Source organism: Sprattus sprattus (assembly GCF_963457725.1).
Source record: "Sprattus sprattus genome assembly, chromosome: 1".
NCBI classification, from domain to species: Eukaryota; Metazoa; Chordata; class Actinopteri; order Clupeiformes; family Clupeidae; genus Sprattus; species Sprattus sprattus.
This window is the reverse complement of record NC_137920.1, coordinates 62,873,718-62,894,844: the sequence shown is the minus strand read 5'-3', so window position 1 is coordinate 62,894,844 and position 21,127 is coordinate 62,873,718. Positions and strand designations below refer to the sequence as shown.

Below are 21,127 nucleotides of genomic sequence, written 5' to 3'. Positions count from 1 at the left end.
TTGCCCCCTAGTGCCGCTCACACTGATGATAAAAACCATGTTAAATGACTAGACAGAATTATGTCTGTCAGGACGGATCGGATACGCCTGAATGAATAGTCTATGAGTCAGAAGTTACCAACCTCACAGTAGGCTACACTATTATGAAAGCCTTGTTAACCACTATGCTAAATATCTCGTGTAATATAGTGGCATATAGGCACATTTTGAGAAGACACTTTTACCCATAATGTGTGTTTTACTGGGGGTCTTGGACTACATAATGTCTTTACGATATTTAGATTGTGTTATTATTATTTTATCTTACTTGTAAATCCCAATAAAAGCACTTCAATGTGTGTGGCTGTGTGTGTGTGCATTGTTGGTACTGCTGGCATGTATAGGCTGGCCTACTACAGTGGAGAGGAAAGGGAGAGGGTGTGGCTCATTTTAATTTTTAGTTGTAAAGTATCCCTCCCGAGGTGAGATACTGAATACCAGCATCCACAAATGTGATAGTCTGGAACAGCCACACTTCTTGTGGCCTGCCAGCTTCATAATGGTACCCAGAGTAATGATCTTAGCCTGCCTCGCCACTGTAATGGTCCAGGCAGAAGTACGGGAAGACTTCTCCCCTGAATGCAGAGAATTCTTGTTTATGGGCACACCACCTCGGGGACTGGAGGGAAATACCCTGAAGAGGATCTGTCAGCGCTACAATGGCAAAGCACGCTATGTCACTTTATACGATGTCGTCAATCATATTCCTATCTACTCTGCCTATACCTTCAAACGTAACGATGGATCCAAGCAAGTGGATGCACCTTGGATGTATGAGCCTCAGGTAAGGGCTATGATTGGCCATAGTAAGAGAGACACAACAGCACACAACAAAAGACATTAAAGTAGGCTAATATAGGAGTCGCTTGTAGGGTGACCGGATCCCAAACATGGGAAAAGTAAATGTGAGGCATGTTTCCGATGGTGAGAGGTAACCTAAAACTTGGATATAATGTCTATGTAACTGAATAAGAAACATTTGTATTCTGCATTTTGGCTCGTAAACACCTTTACTTTGTCCTGTAGTTGATTCCTCTGCACATAAGTTAGGCCAGAGAAGATACAGCCTAAAGCTTTTGCTATGCGAAAGAAATGATGAGCACATTCTGTTTGTCATCTCAAAGGCACAGAACATTTGAAACTTAACATGTCTTTACTGATAGACAACCAACATTGGCCATTATCGGCCCATCAAAGGCGACTGTCCTTAAGCAAAATATGTGGCCATGACGTCGCCTGGTAGCTTTTAACTTATCTGCAAAGTATATGTAAGTTTGGTTTTAGTGATGATGCAGAGTTCACCAGTCCCACGGCTGCATTGTTTGATTGATGGCCATCACAGTGTTTTGATGACCACCTTCAGTGCTCTCTTCTCAGCCATTGGATGAGAACCAAGCTTTTAGAAAAGTTTGGCTATTTAGTGTTTGTATGAGCCAGGTTACTGCTTATGATGTAGCTCTATAGCTGTTTTAGGCCCTATTAATAACCAAATGGCCAATGAAAATGCAGGACATTATCTCAATGTGTAGGATGCAGGGTCAAAAATGCATTACAATGCAAAGTAGGACACCTGGTCCCCTCAGTGGCTAGGCATTTTATGTGTCCATTTCAAAGTTAGTTCTTATTCCAGAAAACTTTAAGGATTTAAGTTTATGTGGTGCTGAAAAAAAAAACGCACTTAGGTTATTGTAAAATATGGGCCATAAGCTTTTGGACCAAATAACTTGCCACAGTGGTGTACATAGGCTATATATAATGAAGATGTAGGGGAAGCTCCATCATTGTGCAGTGCCAGACTGAGGGGAACCACAAAGCTAAATCACTGTCCTTAGTCGAGCAGAGAAGCACTTTGTTCCCATATGTAGGGAATGGGTTAGGAAAGAAGTGTATGAAAGTAATTATACCAGTAAAGCCTGCTAACTATAACACTTTTCACATCATGCCCATGTGTAAAGACAGCTTGTGCTTGTTATGCCTCCTCTCTAAACCTACAGCTGTCCACTGTCGCTGCCGATAGAGAGATGCAGCCCTTTCCCCTTGAGTATGAGATCCATAACCGCTTTGAGGATGCCCAGGCAGTCCTGGAGGACTACTCTAACACAGTGAGATTCGAGCGGGGCCACCTCAACCCAGACGAACACCAGGACCTCCTTGACGACAAAGCGGCCACCTACACTCTCACCAACATCATCCCGCAGGCCCGCGAGTTCAACATCGGGCCATGGAAACAGCATGAGCACACCCTCCGCCGTCGCCTGAACAACTATTGCCGTGGAACTGCCTACGTGGTTACTGGTGTTACCACCTCGGGCAGCATGATTCACAAGCACAACACGTACCGTGTGGCTGTTCCCACTTACTTGTGGTCCGCATACTGTTGCGTGGACTACGACCATAACGCACCCTTTCAAGAGCGCTCCAAGTTCCCAGCTTATGCCGTGCATGGTCTCAATGAGGACAAGGGGGAGGTGGTGGGGATGTCGGTCCAGCAACTGGAAGGCTTTCTGCGGATGAACACCTACGTAGACAAGTCCTTCCAAATCTTCTATGACGACTGCGTCCCCACTGAGACCAAGTTAAGGCAGTAGAATACACACTAATGTTAACACATATCTACACCATTAAATGTTTAACTACCTACTCCACCAAAAAAATTCAACTTTTCAGAGGACAGAATGCATAACATGTATATGACCTATAGGGCCAAACCAAAGATGAGGCTGTTCTTTTTATTTCATTCAACAGACACTAAAGATATGTCATATATAGTGATAAAGAGAAGACTTTGGTCTTTGACCTTTTAACTATAGGCCTAATTGATCATAAATACAGTATGTTTATCTTGATTACACTTAGGACTAATGATGTACTATTTTCCCCATGATAAAATGACAGATCTCTGAAGGATTGCCTCTGCTTAAATAAATGATGTGAGCATAAATATATACATTTTCGCTCTTTCTGTCTTGTCTACATATCTTTGTGTTGCGTGTGAATGTGCAGTGTGTTGTGTGTGGGCTACAGACCACAAATGAATATACTAAACAATCGTGCAAGGAATTCTTCCCACCGGATTGCTGGCCTTATATATTACTGCAGACAGAGTGTGTGTGTGTGTGTGTGTGTCACATTTAAAAAGAAGTTGTACCAAAGCTCTTCCCAGTTGACTTAAATAAACTGATAAAACATTTAGACCAGAATTTAGACAGGAAATAAACTAAAAAATAAAAAATAAAAAAAGGAACGAAAGTACGAAGAGAACTAAACACAAAAAAAAGACCAACCAGTTAGAATTCAAATTAGACTTCACCAAACCACAGAGCCTCAGGCTGAACTGAAAGCACAAACTAAAATACTGGACTAAAATTCACTAAAAAGAATATGGCACCAATTTAAAACCCAGGGAATGCAAGTGTGTAAAAATATGTTTTTTGGTCTAGCTTTAAAGGTCTCTATACAGGCAGCAGATCTAATATTTAATAGGAGACGATTCCAAAATGTAGGACCAGCAACAAAAGCTTGATCACCCTTAGGTTTAATATTAGAGAAAAATTAGACCAAAATTGAGAGACTGTAGCACTTGACATTTTATATGAGGACACCCTTGTAAGAGGAATAAAACTTTAAAACCATCACCTCCATGAAGCACACACAGTCCATTCACAGAAAGAACTGTATAATTTGGCAATTCCAACAGCATTATCTTCTGGAACCTTATCAGGCTGCTTCACCAGCAATATATCTGCCAGCCTGTAACCTAGTCTGAGCTGCTTTTGTTTTCAGTGAGATAAAGTAGAGAGAGAGATTTGCATGTTATGGCATTGCCACTCGTGTGCAGTATTCACAGACAAAGTGAGAGACAGTAAAAAAGAGATGTTCGTGAGGACCTGCAAGATGCAGTTAAAGGAATAATCCCTCCTTTCTTTTGAGTATGTCACAGGTTCACTGAAGCCTATCATTGAATTTGGCGGTACTCGCAGAAAGGGGTGGCATGTTATGGTTTTTACAGAATCTCTTTGAGCACTGAGGCAATGACAAACAAAGTGAATGAATGCCAGTCTGACTTAGAGGCTCAAGTTACCACAAAATGGACTCGATTGTTAAACCAAGGCCAATCAGAAAAATCAGACAGAGAACAGAAGAGAATGCCGCCAAGGGCCTACTTCATTCAAGTTTACCAGGCAAACCTCAGGGCAACTTTAAGTTGTCTTTGCATGAACACTTTGAGGTTCAGTAGGACTTTGGAAATATCCTACTCTAATCCCCCCCCCCCCCCCCCATAACCAGAGGTGTTTAAAGCACGGTTATTCCGTTTCCGTAACTGCATCCATGCAGTCAAAATCAAACAAAGCACATCACTCTTAAGAACTTCAAGCCAAAGACAACATCTATACCCACGTGAACCATGACCTGACACGACACTGACAATGGTCTTTTCCAATTGGAGCACGTTAGGTGAGGTGGTGAAACAGTTTCTGTGTGCTACTTTGCTTATCTGCCCACCAGTCTATAACAGCTCTCATTCTCATTTACTACCAGTCAGCCCTCATTCTCACTCTATGCCAGTCATTTCCCTTTCGCTCTGGTTACGCGTTGTAGGCAGAAATGCATATCCCTCTGACCTGGTTCTCGCTGGCCCTGGCTGTGTGGCACCTTGCTCCGACCGCCTGGTCGACCGTGGTTGAAGACTTCAACCACGTGGAGAGGTGCAAGGACTCGCTGTACATGGGCACCCCACCCCGGGGCATCTTTGGTGCCAACCTAAAGAAAATTTGCCAGCGCTACGCCGACAAACCACGCTTTGTTACCCTCTACGACTCCAAAAAACGCATCCCTGTCTACTCGGCCTACACCTTTAAGAAGACAGAGGGTGACAGGCGGGTAGATTATCCATGGATGTTCGAGCCTCAGGTATGTAACAGCTGCCAACATTTGTTATTGTCACAACAATTGTCTATTGGTTACTTTAAACAAGTGACAGAAGGACATGCTCCACCAAGATAAGGATTCAAGGGAGAGTATCAGGGGAGAGTAATCATGTATTTAAGTCAAGGAATGCCACTTGGACTGATGGTGTTACAAAGAAAGGTTACATTTAATCCTGCTCTAAATTACAAGTGGCGACTCAAGACCGAACACTGTTTCCTTAATCTTTGTTTAAAATTCTTCATCTTAATTGCTAATGTGGTAGATTTAAATGCACTGATGTCATTGTATCTTCTTCATCAAATCTGAGATGAATTAATGATTCTCCACCTGCTCCTTTTAGCTTGCAGAGACAGATGGCAATGGAAACATGATGCCTTTTCCCACTGGATATTTGCACATGAAGTTTGAAGACAGCCAGGCGGTTCTCGATGATTACTCTGATGTGGTTCTCTACGAACGTGGCCACTTGAACCCAGATCAACATCAGTCTCACCCTCATGACCGCGCTGCCACCTACACGCTGACCAATGTCGTGCCAGAAATCCGTGAGTTCAACATCGGCCCGTGGCGTGAGTACGAGGAGCGCATCCGCATTCGCCTCAACAACTACTGCCGAGGCACTGCCTTCATCGTTACTGGGGTGACCACAAGGGGCAACATGATCCGCCGCAACAATCAAGATCGCGTAGCTATTCCCGAAGACATCTGGTCGGCCTACTGCTGCACCGAGTACGACCGTAACGCACCTCACGACGTCCGCATACGCTTCCCCTCGCACGGAGCTCTGGCCAAAAACTCCAAGGAGGGCAGCTCTGTGCAGGAGTTCACCGTGATGGAGCTGGAGAACTTCCTGAAATTCCACATGGACGTGGACCAGAACCTGCAGATCTTCTATGACAACTGCATCTCTCCCTCGCCTCTACCCCTCTACCTGCACCACACCATCTGACGCAAATTGCCGACCTCCAGAGCCAAACCGCGACGCCGCTCACGGGGTCGGTGCTTCCCATGATCTATAACTATTTGTGTCTTCGGGTTTATAAGAGTCATCTTTTTTTCCTATATCATTTCTTAAATTATATGATAAGAAATTGCGGTTTAGATTGTAGTCATAGTTCACTGCTTATTGTGTGTCACAAGGTAAAAGAGGGTTTGATAAGATGCCAACATGTAATTCTTTATGTGATGTAGCCTAACAGCAGTTTGCAGATGTTAGAGATGGTTAAAGATACAATGTTATGAGCTTCTTTCATTTCCACTTAACGCGATAGCTCACCATATTTCAAAATGATCACAAAAGTTATGAATGGATAAACTCCCCACTGCCATACAATGTGCTGTCTCTTTAAGCTCTCATTTCCCTTGATTGCTAAGAAGCCATTTTTCTTTGACATTAAAACACAGACATATTGCCAAGTAGTCCATTATTGTCCTTCTGTGACATTTCAAAGCATCATTAAAGCATTACACTGCAAATGCAAAACATTACGCTGAAATGCAAAATATGTGGTTTGGGTAGGGTTGCACACAGCAGCATTGAAACCACATCATTAAGTCAGCCTCTGCTATAGCAGTGCTACTGTGCCCCTGGCTCAGAAGACACTGTACTCTATCCTCTCACTGTTATCAGGAAGGTAATTAGCAGTCATGATGGTAATGGAAAATATTGCACCTAAAATCCTACAGCTCTGCTTCCTGCTGATAAAAACTGAAGGGGCACAAGGAGAGTTAAATTTGGAAGATGAGGAGATGACTTTGCCTGTGTTTTCTTTTACTTCTTTGCGTCCCACATACACTAATTCTCCTCTCTCTTGTAAGAACCTGTCCCAACCATTTTAACATGCTGGCATTCCTAATACTGCCTGGATGCAGTAATCTGGCACTCCACAGTACAGAGCTCTGCAAGTCTGTGCATTAACTTACAGCAGGGGGCGCTACCATCTACCTAATTTCACTTTCAGATCAGCACTTACCCCTACATGTAATGAAACACTTCTCCGGACTCACAGAGCAACCCCTCGGTATAATCAAAAATACTTGAATGACATATAATCGAATAATTGTTAGTTGAGAACACCTACACTGACTTTCTGCGAATTGAAGGATAACATGAAACATTAAAAAAATGCAATAGGTTGATATCTATAGGTTGACACAGATGAAAAATGCACAGCACTGTTATAAACCCACATCTATGCAGAGAGCCATACACACTCACAGTCACACAAGTGACAGATGTTAGAGATGGTTAGAGATACAATGTAGGAGAAGTTAGGTAAACGATAGCATTACTGTAAAGGCATCACATTGCATAGTTGCATAGCAGGAGAATGCCTTGTCATATATAATGCAAGCTCATAAGCACTTAATGACGAGGGCCTTATACAAAATGATAAAAACAATGAAATAGGACTGCTGTTGTAACTCAAATTCTTTGTTATAAATAACACAACAGATAAATGTCAGATGGGATCACAAATGCAAATTACACAGTTCTGACAAACCGTAAAGCATCAGACAGTTGAATTGGACATCATAATATCCTTGAACTACAGATAATTATGAAAATGTAAGAGCACGGCTCGTGAATTAATACACTCATGCAAAATCAAGTTAATGGTTCAACATTCGCTGGTGATACAAAGTGACGGATAAGTACATTGCAGAGATAACACAGCTACACACAGACCTCTTACACTAAGCACTACCATAGGTGTTTGGGCCATCATGACATCAGCTGGTCATAAAGGATGTGCAGGGCCTCATGCACCTTACAACCTTTTTATGCCAGCCTTTGTAGTATAGTATAGTACATATAGTTGACATGAAAGTATCTGTGAGTGAGTCATATGTTTGAACTGGTGCTGTGGGGAAACTTCTCTTGTGTACAGAGGCAGGAAGTTCTCTCTATCTGTCTTTCTGTCTGCCTTTCTCTCTCTCTCTCTCTCTCTCTCTTGCTCTCTCTCTCTCTCTCTCTCTCTCTCTCTCTCTTTCTGTCTGCCTTTCTCTCTCTCTTTGGTTTCAGAAAATGGAAGCACTGTAAAATTACAGCCGTACTCATCCTTGATATGTCATCCTCTGCAAGAGTATCCCACTTCCATTTCAAGGACTCTGCCATTCACCACAACACACAGATGTAAAAGTCAGTTTACATTTACGCGTACGTATTTTATTGTTAGCAGTTACAAGGAAATTACACTAATAGAGCGCATAAGCTAATGGTGCTCTACGCTTTACTGAGCCTTGCATTATGACTGTCAGGCTGCTCAGTAATTGGCAGGATTCTACACATACAGATATGAAAATAACCCCCTCTGTCATCTCAGTGTAAATGTAACCCTATGAACATCTGTGTTGCACGCATGAAGAGTGAAGAGAACTGTGACTTTATGGCCAACATAGCCCCTCTTTGGCTTCTGAGCTCTGAAAAAAGGCTAGGATGATGATCTACGATGATTGAATGTGACAGTGCTCTAGTGCTAATTTTAGGTGGATGCCTCTTACTGTGAAGTATTTGACACTGCATGAAGAAATTCACTTCAGATTGAAAAAAAAGTGTAACAGCACTTAACAGAGGAGTTGCTTAGCTGTGGAATTGTGCATTGATTAATGTAATAAAATGTGATAAATGAAAGGTGTTGTTGTTATATACCATAAAATAAGAGCATTCCCGGGTTTATTCCTTGTTGGCTTTAGCCTGAAGTGATTTGTAAGATATTTGCAAGCACAAAATATGAGAAGAGGGTACATTGAGGTCACATTCATTAATATTCTAAACTTAAATGGATGCTACATTTAACACTGACGCGATTTGTTGTGACTCTGGGTTCAGAGAGCACCTTGGAGGGAGATATACTACTTTCACAACAAACCCAGATCTAAAGGACAACTAATGCAGCTTGATGGATGTAAAAATAAAAAAAAGACTGCAGAAGGGCTTTAGGACTACTGTTCTCTGTGTGCATTCGCCATGGAGACCCGTGGTGTGGACTCTCTCATGCTTGGCGAGGAGGACATAGCCGAGTTGGCAGCAGGACGGTCTGGTCGGATGCCCGGCAAGATGTTGCATAATGGGCGGCTGGAGGGGGACAAATTGTCATGTTTTCATTTCTATGAATGGCTTAATTCTGCACTTGCTTGCACTGAGGCTCCCTGCCTTCTCGTCTGTGCGGCTGTCTCAAATGTGATTGAATCATTTTTCTTGACGTTTTCTCTTACAGACAGACAGACAAACACACAGACACACACACACACACACACACACACACACACGGACACGTACATGCACACATTGGCTTCAATCAAAACTACAATGGTAAATTTTCACATGACCGACACCTTTATGGCTGCATATTTGCATGCGTCAGTATAACTGCGCATCGGAAACAATTACAGCTAATGAAGCCCAAGCATATAATTACATGTGTGCAACCCACCTAATCTAACATAAAATGCAACATGGGACACGGCCCATTGATCAGCTAATGCGATGGCATGCCCCTCTCTCTGCATGGTGATGCCTATATCTATTTTGCAGCAGGCAATGTTTTGTTTCATTGCCTTGGGCAAGTGCCTGTTTGTTGCTGGCCTAAGTAGTGGATGGGGATACGAGTGTGTCCCTGGCTGCAGAGTCCACTCGTTTGAACTGGGCTGCAGTCTAGAGGATGGTGGCTGTCGAGCATCTGTCAGGATCAGCCTCTGACAGACAGAGGAGAGACATTTTGATAGAGAACTATTTACTATTTATTCGTGACCCCTGGGTGAATTGCTGCCAAGTTGCATCATGAGATACACTTGGCAGAGCGGAGTTCTCAAATGGAAAGATTTAAAAGGACGCTCACACACACACACACACACACACACACACACACACACACGCAAGAAGACAAGCATACACAAACACACATGTATAGTACACCCATTACACTAACATACCACCTTCAATGAAGACAGAGGACCAGCATGAGGTGTGTTTTTGTTCAATAACGTCTTTTAATGTTCTCCAGTTCAGGTACACAACATACAGTGTGTAATAGCCTCTATATGAAATAGAAATATTAACTTCATTCTTTAGACCCGTTATTGTCCGTTGTTTCCTGGTCTCAAGCCTCAGAGTTGGTTGCTGAAAAACCAAGAGAATGATGACAGATGCAAGTCTTGGGTGGCAACCAAGCATTTGTGTTGTACAATTTGATGCAGTGTCCTTTTACTGTACGGGCAACATCAGACAAGAGTAAGGGGTCACCGTTTCAAATTCGGTGCGAATGTGCTTCCAGTGCCCGATGCTGACCCATACGCCTATACATTTCCTGTTACTTTATCTCCTTACAAAAATACTGACTGCTGAAGTTCATGTGTGTGTGTTTTTTTCCCTTGTTTTCTCTCAATTAACACCAGAAGCTAAAATCCACGACAAAATGATGAGCCAAAATGCATGTGGACGGTTGATTACAGGTGATTACAATAAATGAAGACTGTTTCCAAATGGTTAGAGCCAGAACGAATAATCTTAACCAGAGAAAGGAGAACTGCACAGTGGTCAGTGTGTTCTGAATTCAAAGCGAACCTGAAGATGGTTACTCAAAGTTGCAGACCTCAGCATGGCGCTGAGGAACCCAATCCAAGAACATAAGTTGCACGCTGTCTATAAGGTTGCTACATGGTGCTCACTAATACGTAGCTGATACCCAGTATCACAGTAAGGTCAAACTCTAAAAATACACTCTCCTTCCCTCTACCTTTTGCTATTTTGCTTTCTGTCTCCTCCATCGTTACACCCCCCCCTTCCCTCTCTCTCTCTCTCTCTCACAGAGACACACACGTACACACATACACTCACGTACGCACACACACACACACACACACACACACACACACACACACACACACTCTCTATCTCTCTCTTTCTCTCTCCTCTACTCCCACAGTTTGTAGTTTGATCTTTGGCCGCTTTATTGTTTCTCTTGCACTCGAAGGTCAAGTCAAACTGCACTAGCATCTGAACTGGATTGGCACTCCTCACCAAAGCTCCTCACCAGTGCATTGTGGCAACAACTCACACACATGACACAAGTCCCTCAAACCACTCAAGCATATATGACAATCTCGATTGTACCGGGTTAAACTGCACTATAATGTATATTTCCCATACCTTTGTTTCCTCTGCTTTCTGCACAACTGAGTTGGGATTTGTTCTTCAGCTGCAGAATAATTTTTTTGTTCTTGTGTTACACACCACTTGTTCATAGTATTTCTTTTTTTTTTTTTTAAATGGCATTCAGTTAAATAAGAGCTAAAACGTGATGTACAAGAGCTTTGGAATCCACAAACGGATGCCAGAAAGAAACAAAACTTCAACCGTAAAGAGAAGGGCAGCTGAAGACCAAACCAGCCGGCTGAACTTGCACCTGTTGTTACAAAGGAAAAACATTTTGGCCATTCAATTGTAAACCAAACAATGAACATAATATTTACAAATACTATTTTTTTTCTTACAATTAAAAAAAAATGTACAGTTTCATTTAATTAACTCTTTTTTTTCCTCTTTTGTTTCAGTGTCTAGTTTATCTCTCCCCCCCCTCCCCTAAACCCCTTTCTTGTCCTTAAGAATGGAAAGTAGTCTGTGTCTGTTAGTCCACTGAGTGCATATCCAAAGAGAAGATGGAATAGAGAACCTAAGAAAAGAAACGATGAGACACCCTATTAATATGGACTGGTCTCTGAATGCATCTGCATGTGTGTGAGTTCACGATGTGTGCGTGTGTGTGTATGATATGTGTATGCGCGCACGCGCGCGTGTGTGTTTGTGTGTGTGTGTGTGTGTGTGTGTGTTTGTGTGAATTGTTTGATTTGCAAGCCATTTATGTGCCCTTGGAGCAGAAAGCGCAGGGGATTCTGTGACTGTCGTGTTAAACTGCCACCCTGCCCCTTGGCTCCCTTAAGCTCTCTCCAGTGCGTCCTCTTGGGCTTTTGTTATTTTCCCCAATCCATTCTTCCACTTCTGGGGTTCGTGTCCCATTGTGCGTCAGGAACCTGTGGAAAAAAAGCAACGTCTCCCAGTCCTGTCAGGCAGAACCTGAAGAACAGCTCCCCTTGCTGCAGGGAGACGGCCCCTGGTGCAGTACAGTGGAGCGAAGCAGTCCATGTCTTGGTCTGTAATGCTCACGTAGGGAGACAAGGCCTCGTTGTGCACTCTCTCTCTACATCCCCCCCCTCCCCCTCCATGCTTTTTGCACTCCTCAGTGTCCTCAAAAAAGAACCGATGACTTGGGAGGAGTGGGTCAACACAGGAAACTAAAGGAGGCTGATCTAGGTGGGGGCTGCTTTGGAAATCCCAGAGATAAGACAAGATGAGACGTGTCCGTCAGGGGAACAGGAGCGCAGAGACTTAACTTTGTCCTTCAGGGGTCAAAGGTGAGAGTATTTGAGCAGGATCCAGTCATACACACACACACACACACACACACACATGTACATACAACCTACACCCTTGTGAACAGGCATGAATGCACACACACACACACACACACACACACACGTTTCCACACACACCTGCTCAGTGGTGTTTTCTTGCAAAAGGGCAAAAGCTAAACGATCATGAATCATCTGAGTCATTTCAGGGCCTTGAGCCTCTCAGAATTGAAAAAGGTAAAATAAAACAAATATGTCTTTTATTATGACCGGTTTGCAATTCACTGATTGTTGTATTGTCATATTTATGAGAGAAAAAATGCTCAATGTTTTGAAGAGGCAATCAAAAGAATTTAGCTTTCAAGAAAAAAATAGGGCGAAACAAAATGCAATGCAAAAAAATTATAATATATATATATATATACTTTTGAATTTGGAACATTTCTGTTCAGCTGTCTGTTTATTCCGTTTTGGAAAATAAATCATGCAGATATCCCAAAGAGCAAACAAGTAATACATTTTATTATTCTATATTTATATTTTTTATGGAGCGATATTTATCGAGATTTTAATCTCCCCCCAAAAGCAAAGACCAGCAACAGTGCAAAACATAAAATCGAAAAAGGAGGAAAGAATAAGAAAAACGAAAAAAATGTTTGGCACTTTTTTTTTTAGGATGATGCTAACTTTTCAAATAAGATTCAGCCCAAGCAATCCACTCCCATTGGTCCATGGACACTTTGTCTTAAAAGACATTTATCACAGTACTTGGCACAAGAATGCTGGTAAAAAAGAGATATTAGAATATCTTTTTTCATTCATATCCTTACAAGATATCGATAGTACATCTTTTACACATACGTTTTTGTCTCATTTATAAAAGACTCCAAAATAGGCAAAACAATGAGTTCTGTATAGGGGCTAAAAATAGAGCGCATGGGAGGAGAGGGCGACAGATCAAGAGGAAAACCAAGAGAATAGAAGAAAGAGAGGACAAAAATATGAAAAGAGTGAGGCGAGCGAACAGATTAAGAAACAAGAGCGTGGCGACAGGGCTGTCGCAGAGAGGCGTGGGAGTGGTAAGACACGAACTAGAAGGGGGTCTTTTCTTTTTTTTCCTCCAGCCCACCCACAACAATTCGGCCGCTCCTCCACCAATTGGAGTCGAACACTGCCATCTGCCTGCGCCTACCCTCAACCAGCAAAGAAGAGAAGAACAGAGAGGAGTGATAGAGCAATGATAAACCCACAGAAAAAAAAACCATGAAAAAGAAAGAGACGGGGGGGCAGACGGGGAGACAGTCTCGCTCTTGAGTAGCTAAGGAGGGGAAAGGGTGCAGCTGTACTCAACAGGGGCTGATAGGGTAGGTGGTGGTGGTGGGAGGGGGGGGGGGGGGGTTGAGGGTCTCTTTATACATTTGGAGGAGCTTAGGGAGCTTTGAGGGTGCCATTTAACCCCCAACCTCACCTCACGTCTTTCCTTTCCCTTCAACAAACCCTTCCCCATACTCCCCCAGGGGTGACGCTACTATACGCGGGTGGTTGAGTGCTGGTGTGGCAGTGCGTTGTTGCTATGGGCCGTGGAGGGGGGTGCTGGGGCTGGTGGGTACGTGTTGAAGGGGTGAAGCGGCTGCATGCCCGAGATGGTGTTGGGCATCATAGGGATGGCATTGGTCGTCATGAGTGGCACGTCCTCGGGCGCCCGCCGAAGCGCCAGCGTGTAGTCCGGCGGGCAAACGGGTGGCCGTAGCGGCTCCAGGTCGCCGTGGAGGCCAGCGGCGCGCGAGGGCGGCAGCGGCGTGCCTGTGCCGGTGGCGGCGGCGTGCTCCAGCTCAGCACGCTGCTGCTTAATCTGCAGCGACATCAGCTCCTCCTCCTGGCTCAGTGCCAGGTCGTTGTGGGGCGGCGCCCCAACAATGCCCAGCCCACCGCCACCGCACCCGACCATGCCACTGATGCCACCGATGCCACCGGCGCCGATGATGCCCCCAGGCCCCAAGCCAATGCCACCCCCGCCGTGGGGCGAGAGGCGTCGGTGGCGCCGTGAGAGACGCAGCTCGTGGCGCTTGTCGCGCTTGTAGTACAGCGCAGCGAAGGCCAGCACGTTGAGGAACAGCAGCGAGGCGCCCACTGCCACCGTCACGCTCAGCTCTGCCGAGTAGTCCCGCGGGTCTATTGGGAACAGCGAGAACACCGGGCGCTCCGAGCCCTCCACCTCCGGCTCGGGAGGGTAAGTGGAGGCCACGGGGTAGCGTGGAGACCTGGTACCGGGATTTAGTGGGGGACCCTTGCCCCCTGGCCTGTGGGGGACGGGTGGTTTGACGTACTCCTCCTGGAGCGAGTGGAGGTGAGGCACCAGCTCCAGCCAGAAGGCCACCTTGTTGGCGCGGTAGTTGTCGCGCACGCGGGGCTTGAGGCCGATGTGCAGGTACTGCTTGTCCTTGGAGCTGAACTTGGTCCAGATGACCTCCTCGAAGCGGTTGGGCTTGGTGTGGATGAACTTGGTGTCCTGGGGGACTGGGATGTTTGGGTCCCTGAGAAGGAGTTTAAACACAAGATACCAGAGGGAGAGAGAGAGAGAGAGGAATAAAAGAAAGAGGATAAAGGAAGGAGAGAAGAAAGAAAGGTAGGTAAGGATGAGGAACTTAACGATTATAGTACTCAACATTTCCTCTAACTGAAAACAGATTATTTCAGATTAGTTTGAGTGATGGTCTATTTTACAGCTCAACTAAAGTACAAAAGTAGCAACATAATTGGTGTGAAATCTTTTCCAGGGAACCATTTGCATAGCTCAACTCAAATGTAATGCTTTTTTTTGAAGAATGTTGCGTAGGTGAAGTAGGGGAGAACAAACCACAGGAAAAACGTAACAGGAGAATGTATATTAACACTAATAAAAATTCCATACCAAATCTGAGTCCTAATTCTTTGTTTTGAATCCTCTGCAGCCATGTGTGTATTTTGATTTGGACCGCTCCTTACCCAGTCTTGGCGAAGTTGGTCCAGTAGGTCATGACCACGGCGCTGAGCATGACGTCGTTCTTGGAGAAGTTGCAGGGGAACAGGTCGGTGGCGCCCACCATGGGCACTCCGAACACGTACGGGATCTCGTCGCCGTGAGCCGCGTCCGCCCAGTCTGGTCGCGTCTCCATCTGGCAGTGGTGATGGAACGTGTAGAAGTAGACAGGCGACTGGAACTCGGCGTGAAGCTTGGCCGTGTCCACGGCCGGCGCAACCCACTGGTGGTCGGTGAAGAGCGCCAGTAGCGTTTTACGCCGCATATCGCTGTTCTCACGGTCGGCCCAGTCCGTGTACATGAACTTGATGGTTTCTCTTAGTATGCCTTTACCTTAAAAAGGACAGAGAGGGAGGGATAGAAAGAGAGAGGTAGAGAGAACGAACGAAAACAAGAGAGAGAAAGCAATTGAGAGAAGAAGAGAAATAGAGAAAGAAAGAAAGAAAGAGAAGTGTGTGTATTCTTCTAAGTTTGAGACGGAGTGAGAAAATTAGGAGTTGAGAGAGTTCAGACAGGAGAGATGCTTAGCACCAGTGAGAGATTTCTCGACTGATCTGAGTTCAGGCAGGAGAGATGCTCAGCACCAGTGAGAGAGGCTTGTAACTGGAAGACTTGTGCTTGTATAAGGAGCCAGAGAGATGGTAGGAGTTCAATTGAGTTCTATTGCACAAGTGAGAGTACAGCAAAGCCTTTCCATTTACACATTCACATAAACAAAATTTAACATTTTGAAATGGAGGGAAATCTTATATACTGTATACTATATATAAAAAATAAATCTGAAACAGTATCTCACCATCTGGGTATCCATACAGGTTGTCCACAAAGTTGGAGATGGTGTAGTCAAAGGAGGCTGAGGAGATGCCATCCTCCCCCTCACTGTCATCCACAAACTTCAAACCCTCTCCTTGGTTCACTCCCAGGAGAATGTCGTAGTTCAGGAACTCACCCTGGTGACATATCACAAACAGAAATAATGTCCTTCACTCACCATGCTGTTTGGCCAATTTCTTCATTTCAAATTTGATCACTTTGTACTTTCCCCCATTGCTCTTTCTATAAACAGAAGTACAGTGAGGGAGTAGTACTTTATTAGTATGCTCCATGCACACTGACCCACTGACAGTGTTGGGAAGGATACTTTCAAAACGTATTCCGTTACAGAATACAGAATACATGCCCAAAAATGAAATCTGTAACGTATTCCGATACATTAACTAATCTGAGTATTGTATTCTGAATACTTGGAATACTTCCACATTGAATTGCATTTTATAAGTGTAGGAATGCGGCCATCAAATCCTGCGTACTAAACAGGCCTATTCTGGTGTGTTCTACTGTTCCAACTGGCTGAATGTGTTGGGCCCAAGTCTCCCTGAAAGTGCAATTTTATTGTACTGTAATTATAATTTGCTGTAGAGGAACAAAGACTATAAGACCATGTTAATGCAAAAGAGATTTTACTTGGTTAAAGTAGCCACAATTTTCCCTTTACAGTTTCTTTATTCTTCATTTTCTCAGCTGTGAAAAATGACAAACTAAAAACTGTCCATCAAAACAAAACGTAAGCTCAAACTGAATGAGATGATGGCAAAGAATATCATTTTTTTAAACTATGCAATCAAATATCATTTTGCCCACATGAAACAATGTTAAACTCAAAAACCAATATTACTTCTTGGTAATATAACAACAAAGGCTAGCAGCAAAAACCTATTCAAAATGTCAAAGTTGTAAAAAAGATAGGGTGACAAAAGGTGTTCCTTTTATACGAATGTCAAATGAAAAAAGATAACAATTGATTTAACACAGAAATGAGGCTGTCAATTTACATGCATTGCCTGTGAATGCCTGTGAACCTGAAGACCAGTATGTTTTGAGCCACCTACCTACATATTTGACCCACCTAGCCTCTACTCTACATGTCAACACACCCCAGTAAAGTGTGGTCGTATCTCAGCAGGAGAGCCTGCTCAAAGTGCTTATCTGTCATTTTGTTGCGATGTGGAGTGAAAATAAGCCGTTGAAAGACTGTGATTAGCCCTGTTTGACATGCTAGCTAACGTTAGCTAAAATTAGCACATAGGAGAATGTAAAGGCGCACATCTGGCTGATACAACTATGTTATAGCAAGATGCACCAGTTAAACTAGCAGATGACTACCCTGGGCGAATTGTAAAAGAAACTTACTTTTAGATCCTTTTTCAAGTTGGAGGTGGAGTCTTTCCAAGCCGAAAGGAGGTTGCACAGTTATATTCCGTCCTCCTTTCTCTTGCTTTAACATGAAATGCTTATTAAATTTCCAGGATAGAAACGCATTCCTGCCCTGGCTCTCTTGTGCCGGCTCTGGCACCTGCTCCTCTTAAGACTCCATCAGCAGACTGATGTGATCACGCAAATAACATTTTCATTCGTTTTCATGTTGGGGCTTCTGGGAAATGCATAAAGTTGCCTTATTTTATTTAGAGAGTGAATAAACTCGTGAAATAGAGAAGTACCGTCATGTATTCCATTGATTTCAACAATGTAACTGTATTCTGAATACCATCGATTTAAATTGTAACTGTAACGGAATACAGTTACTCGTAATTTGTATTCTAAATACGTAACGCCGGTACATGTATTCCGTTACTCCCCAACACTGCCCACTGACCATAGTGGATGCCAACACCATTCCCCCTAACTGTATTACAAAGTTCAAGAATTACTTTAAAAACACAACACTGATTAGTGAGTGTGAGAAAACAGAACAGATCTGTACAAAGCCTCCACAATCCTACCTGCAGCATGTCGGATGTAGGTAGCAAGAATACATACACACATATACTCTACCTCAGCAGGAAACAAATACAGACACAACCCAGTTTAAATACCTTCTGTATAAATATCACTATTGTTTAACTGTTACAGAGTGTATCATTCCTCAAATAATAGCTCATGTTCTGGAGACCTGTTCAGCAGTCAGAAGGTATTTGGGTTGTTCCTTTTACAGACACAGAGACTTGTAAAAACCTCTCTTCCACTACTTTCTGGATCTTTTGAAGAGAGCATTGTTTCTCTAATAGCACCTAAGGCTGGAACAGATCTGGCCATTACACGGCTGATCCAGAGTCAGTTCCTGGCTCCTGACTCCTCCTATGCCATCAATTCACATTTACATTTGTGCATTAAGCTTTTTTCTTAAGCAACTTAGTTTTGGTACAGACACACATTTCCATTTGTACCGGTGCTCTCTGGTTACTGAACCCATGACTTTGGTATTGGTGTTCAGAGCTCATTGCTCTACCAGTTGAGCCACCATGAACGACCCTATTTAGGGTGGTCCTGACACAACGACCTGTAAGAACCACAGCTCGTGTACCTGCTGCATGAGGATCTCCGGGTCGTCCGGCACCACGTCGCCGTCCACCACAGGGCCGAAAGCGACGTGGTAGCGGGCCGGCTGGATGTCCTGGTCCACCAGCTCGCGGAAGCTCTTCTTGCGCAGGCATTCCACCAGGTCGGCCGCGTCGCTGTGGCTGCAGCCTACCTTGTGCGCCAGGATCTTGGTGTACTCCATCGGCCGGTAGTTCACAGACCAGCTGGAGATGGCTGAGCCACTCTGTGCAATGGCTCTGTGGAACAAACCTGGGGGAATAATATTGATATTGATTGTGTTAGCAAAAAGAGTAGCACAACGGCCCCTTTTTTTTTGTATTGTGAAAAGGTGAAGCCCTCCCCCTTCTCACTTCGGTTCACGGGGGAAGAAGGACTGGACTCCCCTACCTAAATGGTTGTGTCCGGATTCCCCCACTCCTGTGGAGGGATCCAATTACCTTTTAATTGGACCAAGGTGGCCTTACTGAAGGTGCACCTCATTTGTTTCATGAGAGAGAAGGACAGACTGAACATGGAGCTTGGACAAGGTACTAGACAAAACCTGAATGCTCAGAGGTGTACCTTGTCTAGTATAGGCTTTAGTGTGTTCAGTTTGTGTTTGTATGTTTTGGGGTTTTTAAAAAACGTTGTGTGTTCGGGCCTGCAACCCCATTCTACCAGTCTACATCCCACATGGTGAGATGGCCGGCTCGGGCCGTTTTTCACAAGTATCCTGTACAATCACATCAGAGCGTCTGTCAGAATGATGACTCAGGTAATCAAAACCCGGAAGAATTACATCCTTGCTGTAAACTAAAGTGCCACTAAAACAAAAGTGGCAGAGAAAACTAGCATCTTACTGGGTAGGGCTTTCTCAGCAGGTGCTCCATCAATATTGTATCTATTAATACTCCTACAGAGCATAGAGTGTTTGTCAGAGTGGCGCATCAATTTGGATTTGTTTAAAAATCTCTGTTGATCTCAGGAGATCGGAATGTCTCATAATGCCAAGAAACAACAAGAGCTATATAGTACCTCTGGCAGAACCAAATAGATTTTTATAGAGTTTTAGCATACTCTTGTTAAAAATTCCTCAAACACTTATATATTTTCTTTGCCCCTCAGCTCTTCGGAATCAAGCACCTCCTCTCTCTGACAGCTACCGGGCTCTTTCCTCCCACGAGATAATCTGCATACACACACCTCCAGCTGGGTAAGACTCGGGCCTCCCTGCAGCACGCTTACGCCACTAATACATCTCCTCACACCGGGCACCCCAGCCCCACCACACTACAGGGTTTCCCATTCCACATCCAGGGGCCCATATGGCGACATAGATTCATGTGACACCGATTTTAAATGTTAGCCAGGCAGGGGGTTCGGTGAAGACTCAGCGTGGTGTGTCAACGTTCGCTCGCACGCAGAGGGACGTTGCGACAGGTTTGATGGGTCGTCTCATCATGCTTAACGAGGCTCAGGGTTGGCTCAAGGCGACGTGAGGCTCCGGCTCCGACTGTTAAGTGGTAACCATGTTGGGTTGGGAAGAACTGCGGCAATGTTATGTAAAGTGCCCTGCTGTCCCTCTGTTTTCATCTGATATTAATAATTTAATAGACCCCCCATACACTCAACACACACACACACACACACACACACACACACACGCTCTCTTTCTCTTTCCTTCTCTGTCTCTCTCTCTCTTTCTAACAAACACACACACATACACACACACACACGCTCTCTTTCTGTTTCCTTCCCTGTCTCTCTCTTTCTCTGACACACACACACACACACACACACACCCACACACACACACACACACACACACACACATGCACACACACAAAATGCAGTGCGCATACACACACATGAACTGCTTACCTCCCCAGCCTCGTTCCCTGTGAAATCAATTAAGAGTTTGCTCAGCGGCTGAGTGCTTGTGTGCTATTCCATACACATTACACACACACACACACAATCACACATCCATATTTGCACGCCTATCATTAGAATCTATTCTCACACTCATTCTCTCTCTCTCTTTTCTCTCTCTCCCTCCACAAAAACCCATGACCCTCACACGCAAAACATCCGTGCACACACATTTTTACCCCAACACACTCTCTTTCTCTCTTGGAACTTGCTCAATTCCACACACACGCACACCACTCCCTCTTACACACGCACACACTCTCACTCTCACACACACTCTCTCTCTCTCTCTCTCTCTCTCTCTCACACACACACACACACACACACACACACACACACACACACACAATCACACACAATCACACACTAAACAACTTATTCTAGTGACCCACCCCAGCAACACTCCCATGTGCTTATTAATGTTGCCTGCACTGTACTTCA

At 44.3% G+C, this 21,127-nt stretch overlaps 3 protein-coding genes across 3 annotated transcripts in view; 2 read left to right on the top strand and 1 right to left on the bottom strand.

Moving 5' to 3' along the window:
- Positions 1-538: 538 nt before the first annotated feature.
- Positions 539-2,627, top strand: LOC308370958 (endonuclease domain-containing 1 protein; the record flags this gene model as incomplete). The annotated part of the gene is made up of 2 exons (XM_080845709.1): positions 539-823; positions 2,034-2,627. The coding sequence occupies 2 exons, from the start codon at positions 539-541 to the stop codon at positions 2,625-2,627; spliced, it is 879 nt and encodes a 292-aa protein (XP_080701835.1).
- Positions 2,628-4,644: 2,017 nt separating this feature from the next.
- Positions 4,645-5,917, top strand: LOC308370948 (endonuclease domain-containing 1 protein; the record flags this gene model as incomplete). Its single annotated transcript, XM_080845698.1, has 2 exons — positions 4,645-4,950; positions 5,309-5,917. 2 exons carry the CDS (start codon positions 4,645-4,647, stop codon positions 5,915-5,917), a joined length of 915 nt encoding a protein of 304 aa, XP_080701824.1.
- Positions 5,918-13,906: 7,989 nt separating this feature from the next.
- Positions 13,907-21,127, bottom strand: part of nlgn2b (neuroligin 2b) — a gene marked incomplete at both ends in the record, with an annotated part of 38,609 nt that continues 31,388 nt past the window's right edge. The window contains 4 exons of the mRNA XM_080848278.1: positions 13,907-14,912; positions 15,364-15,730; positions 16,194-16,347; positions 18,759-19,024. Of these exons, the coding sequence (XP_080704404.1) occupies positions 13,907-14,912; positions 15,364-15,730; positions 16,194-16,347; positions 18,759-19,024 (1,793 nt within the window). The remainder of the gene's footprint in view (positions 14,913-15,363; positions 15,731-16,193; positions 16,348-18,758; positions 19,025-21,127) is intronic.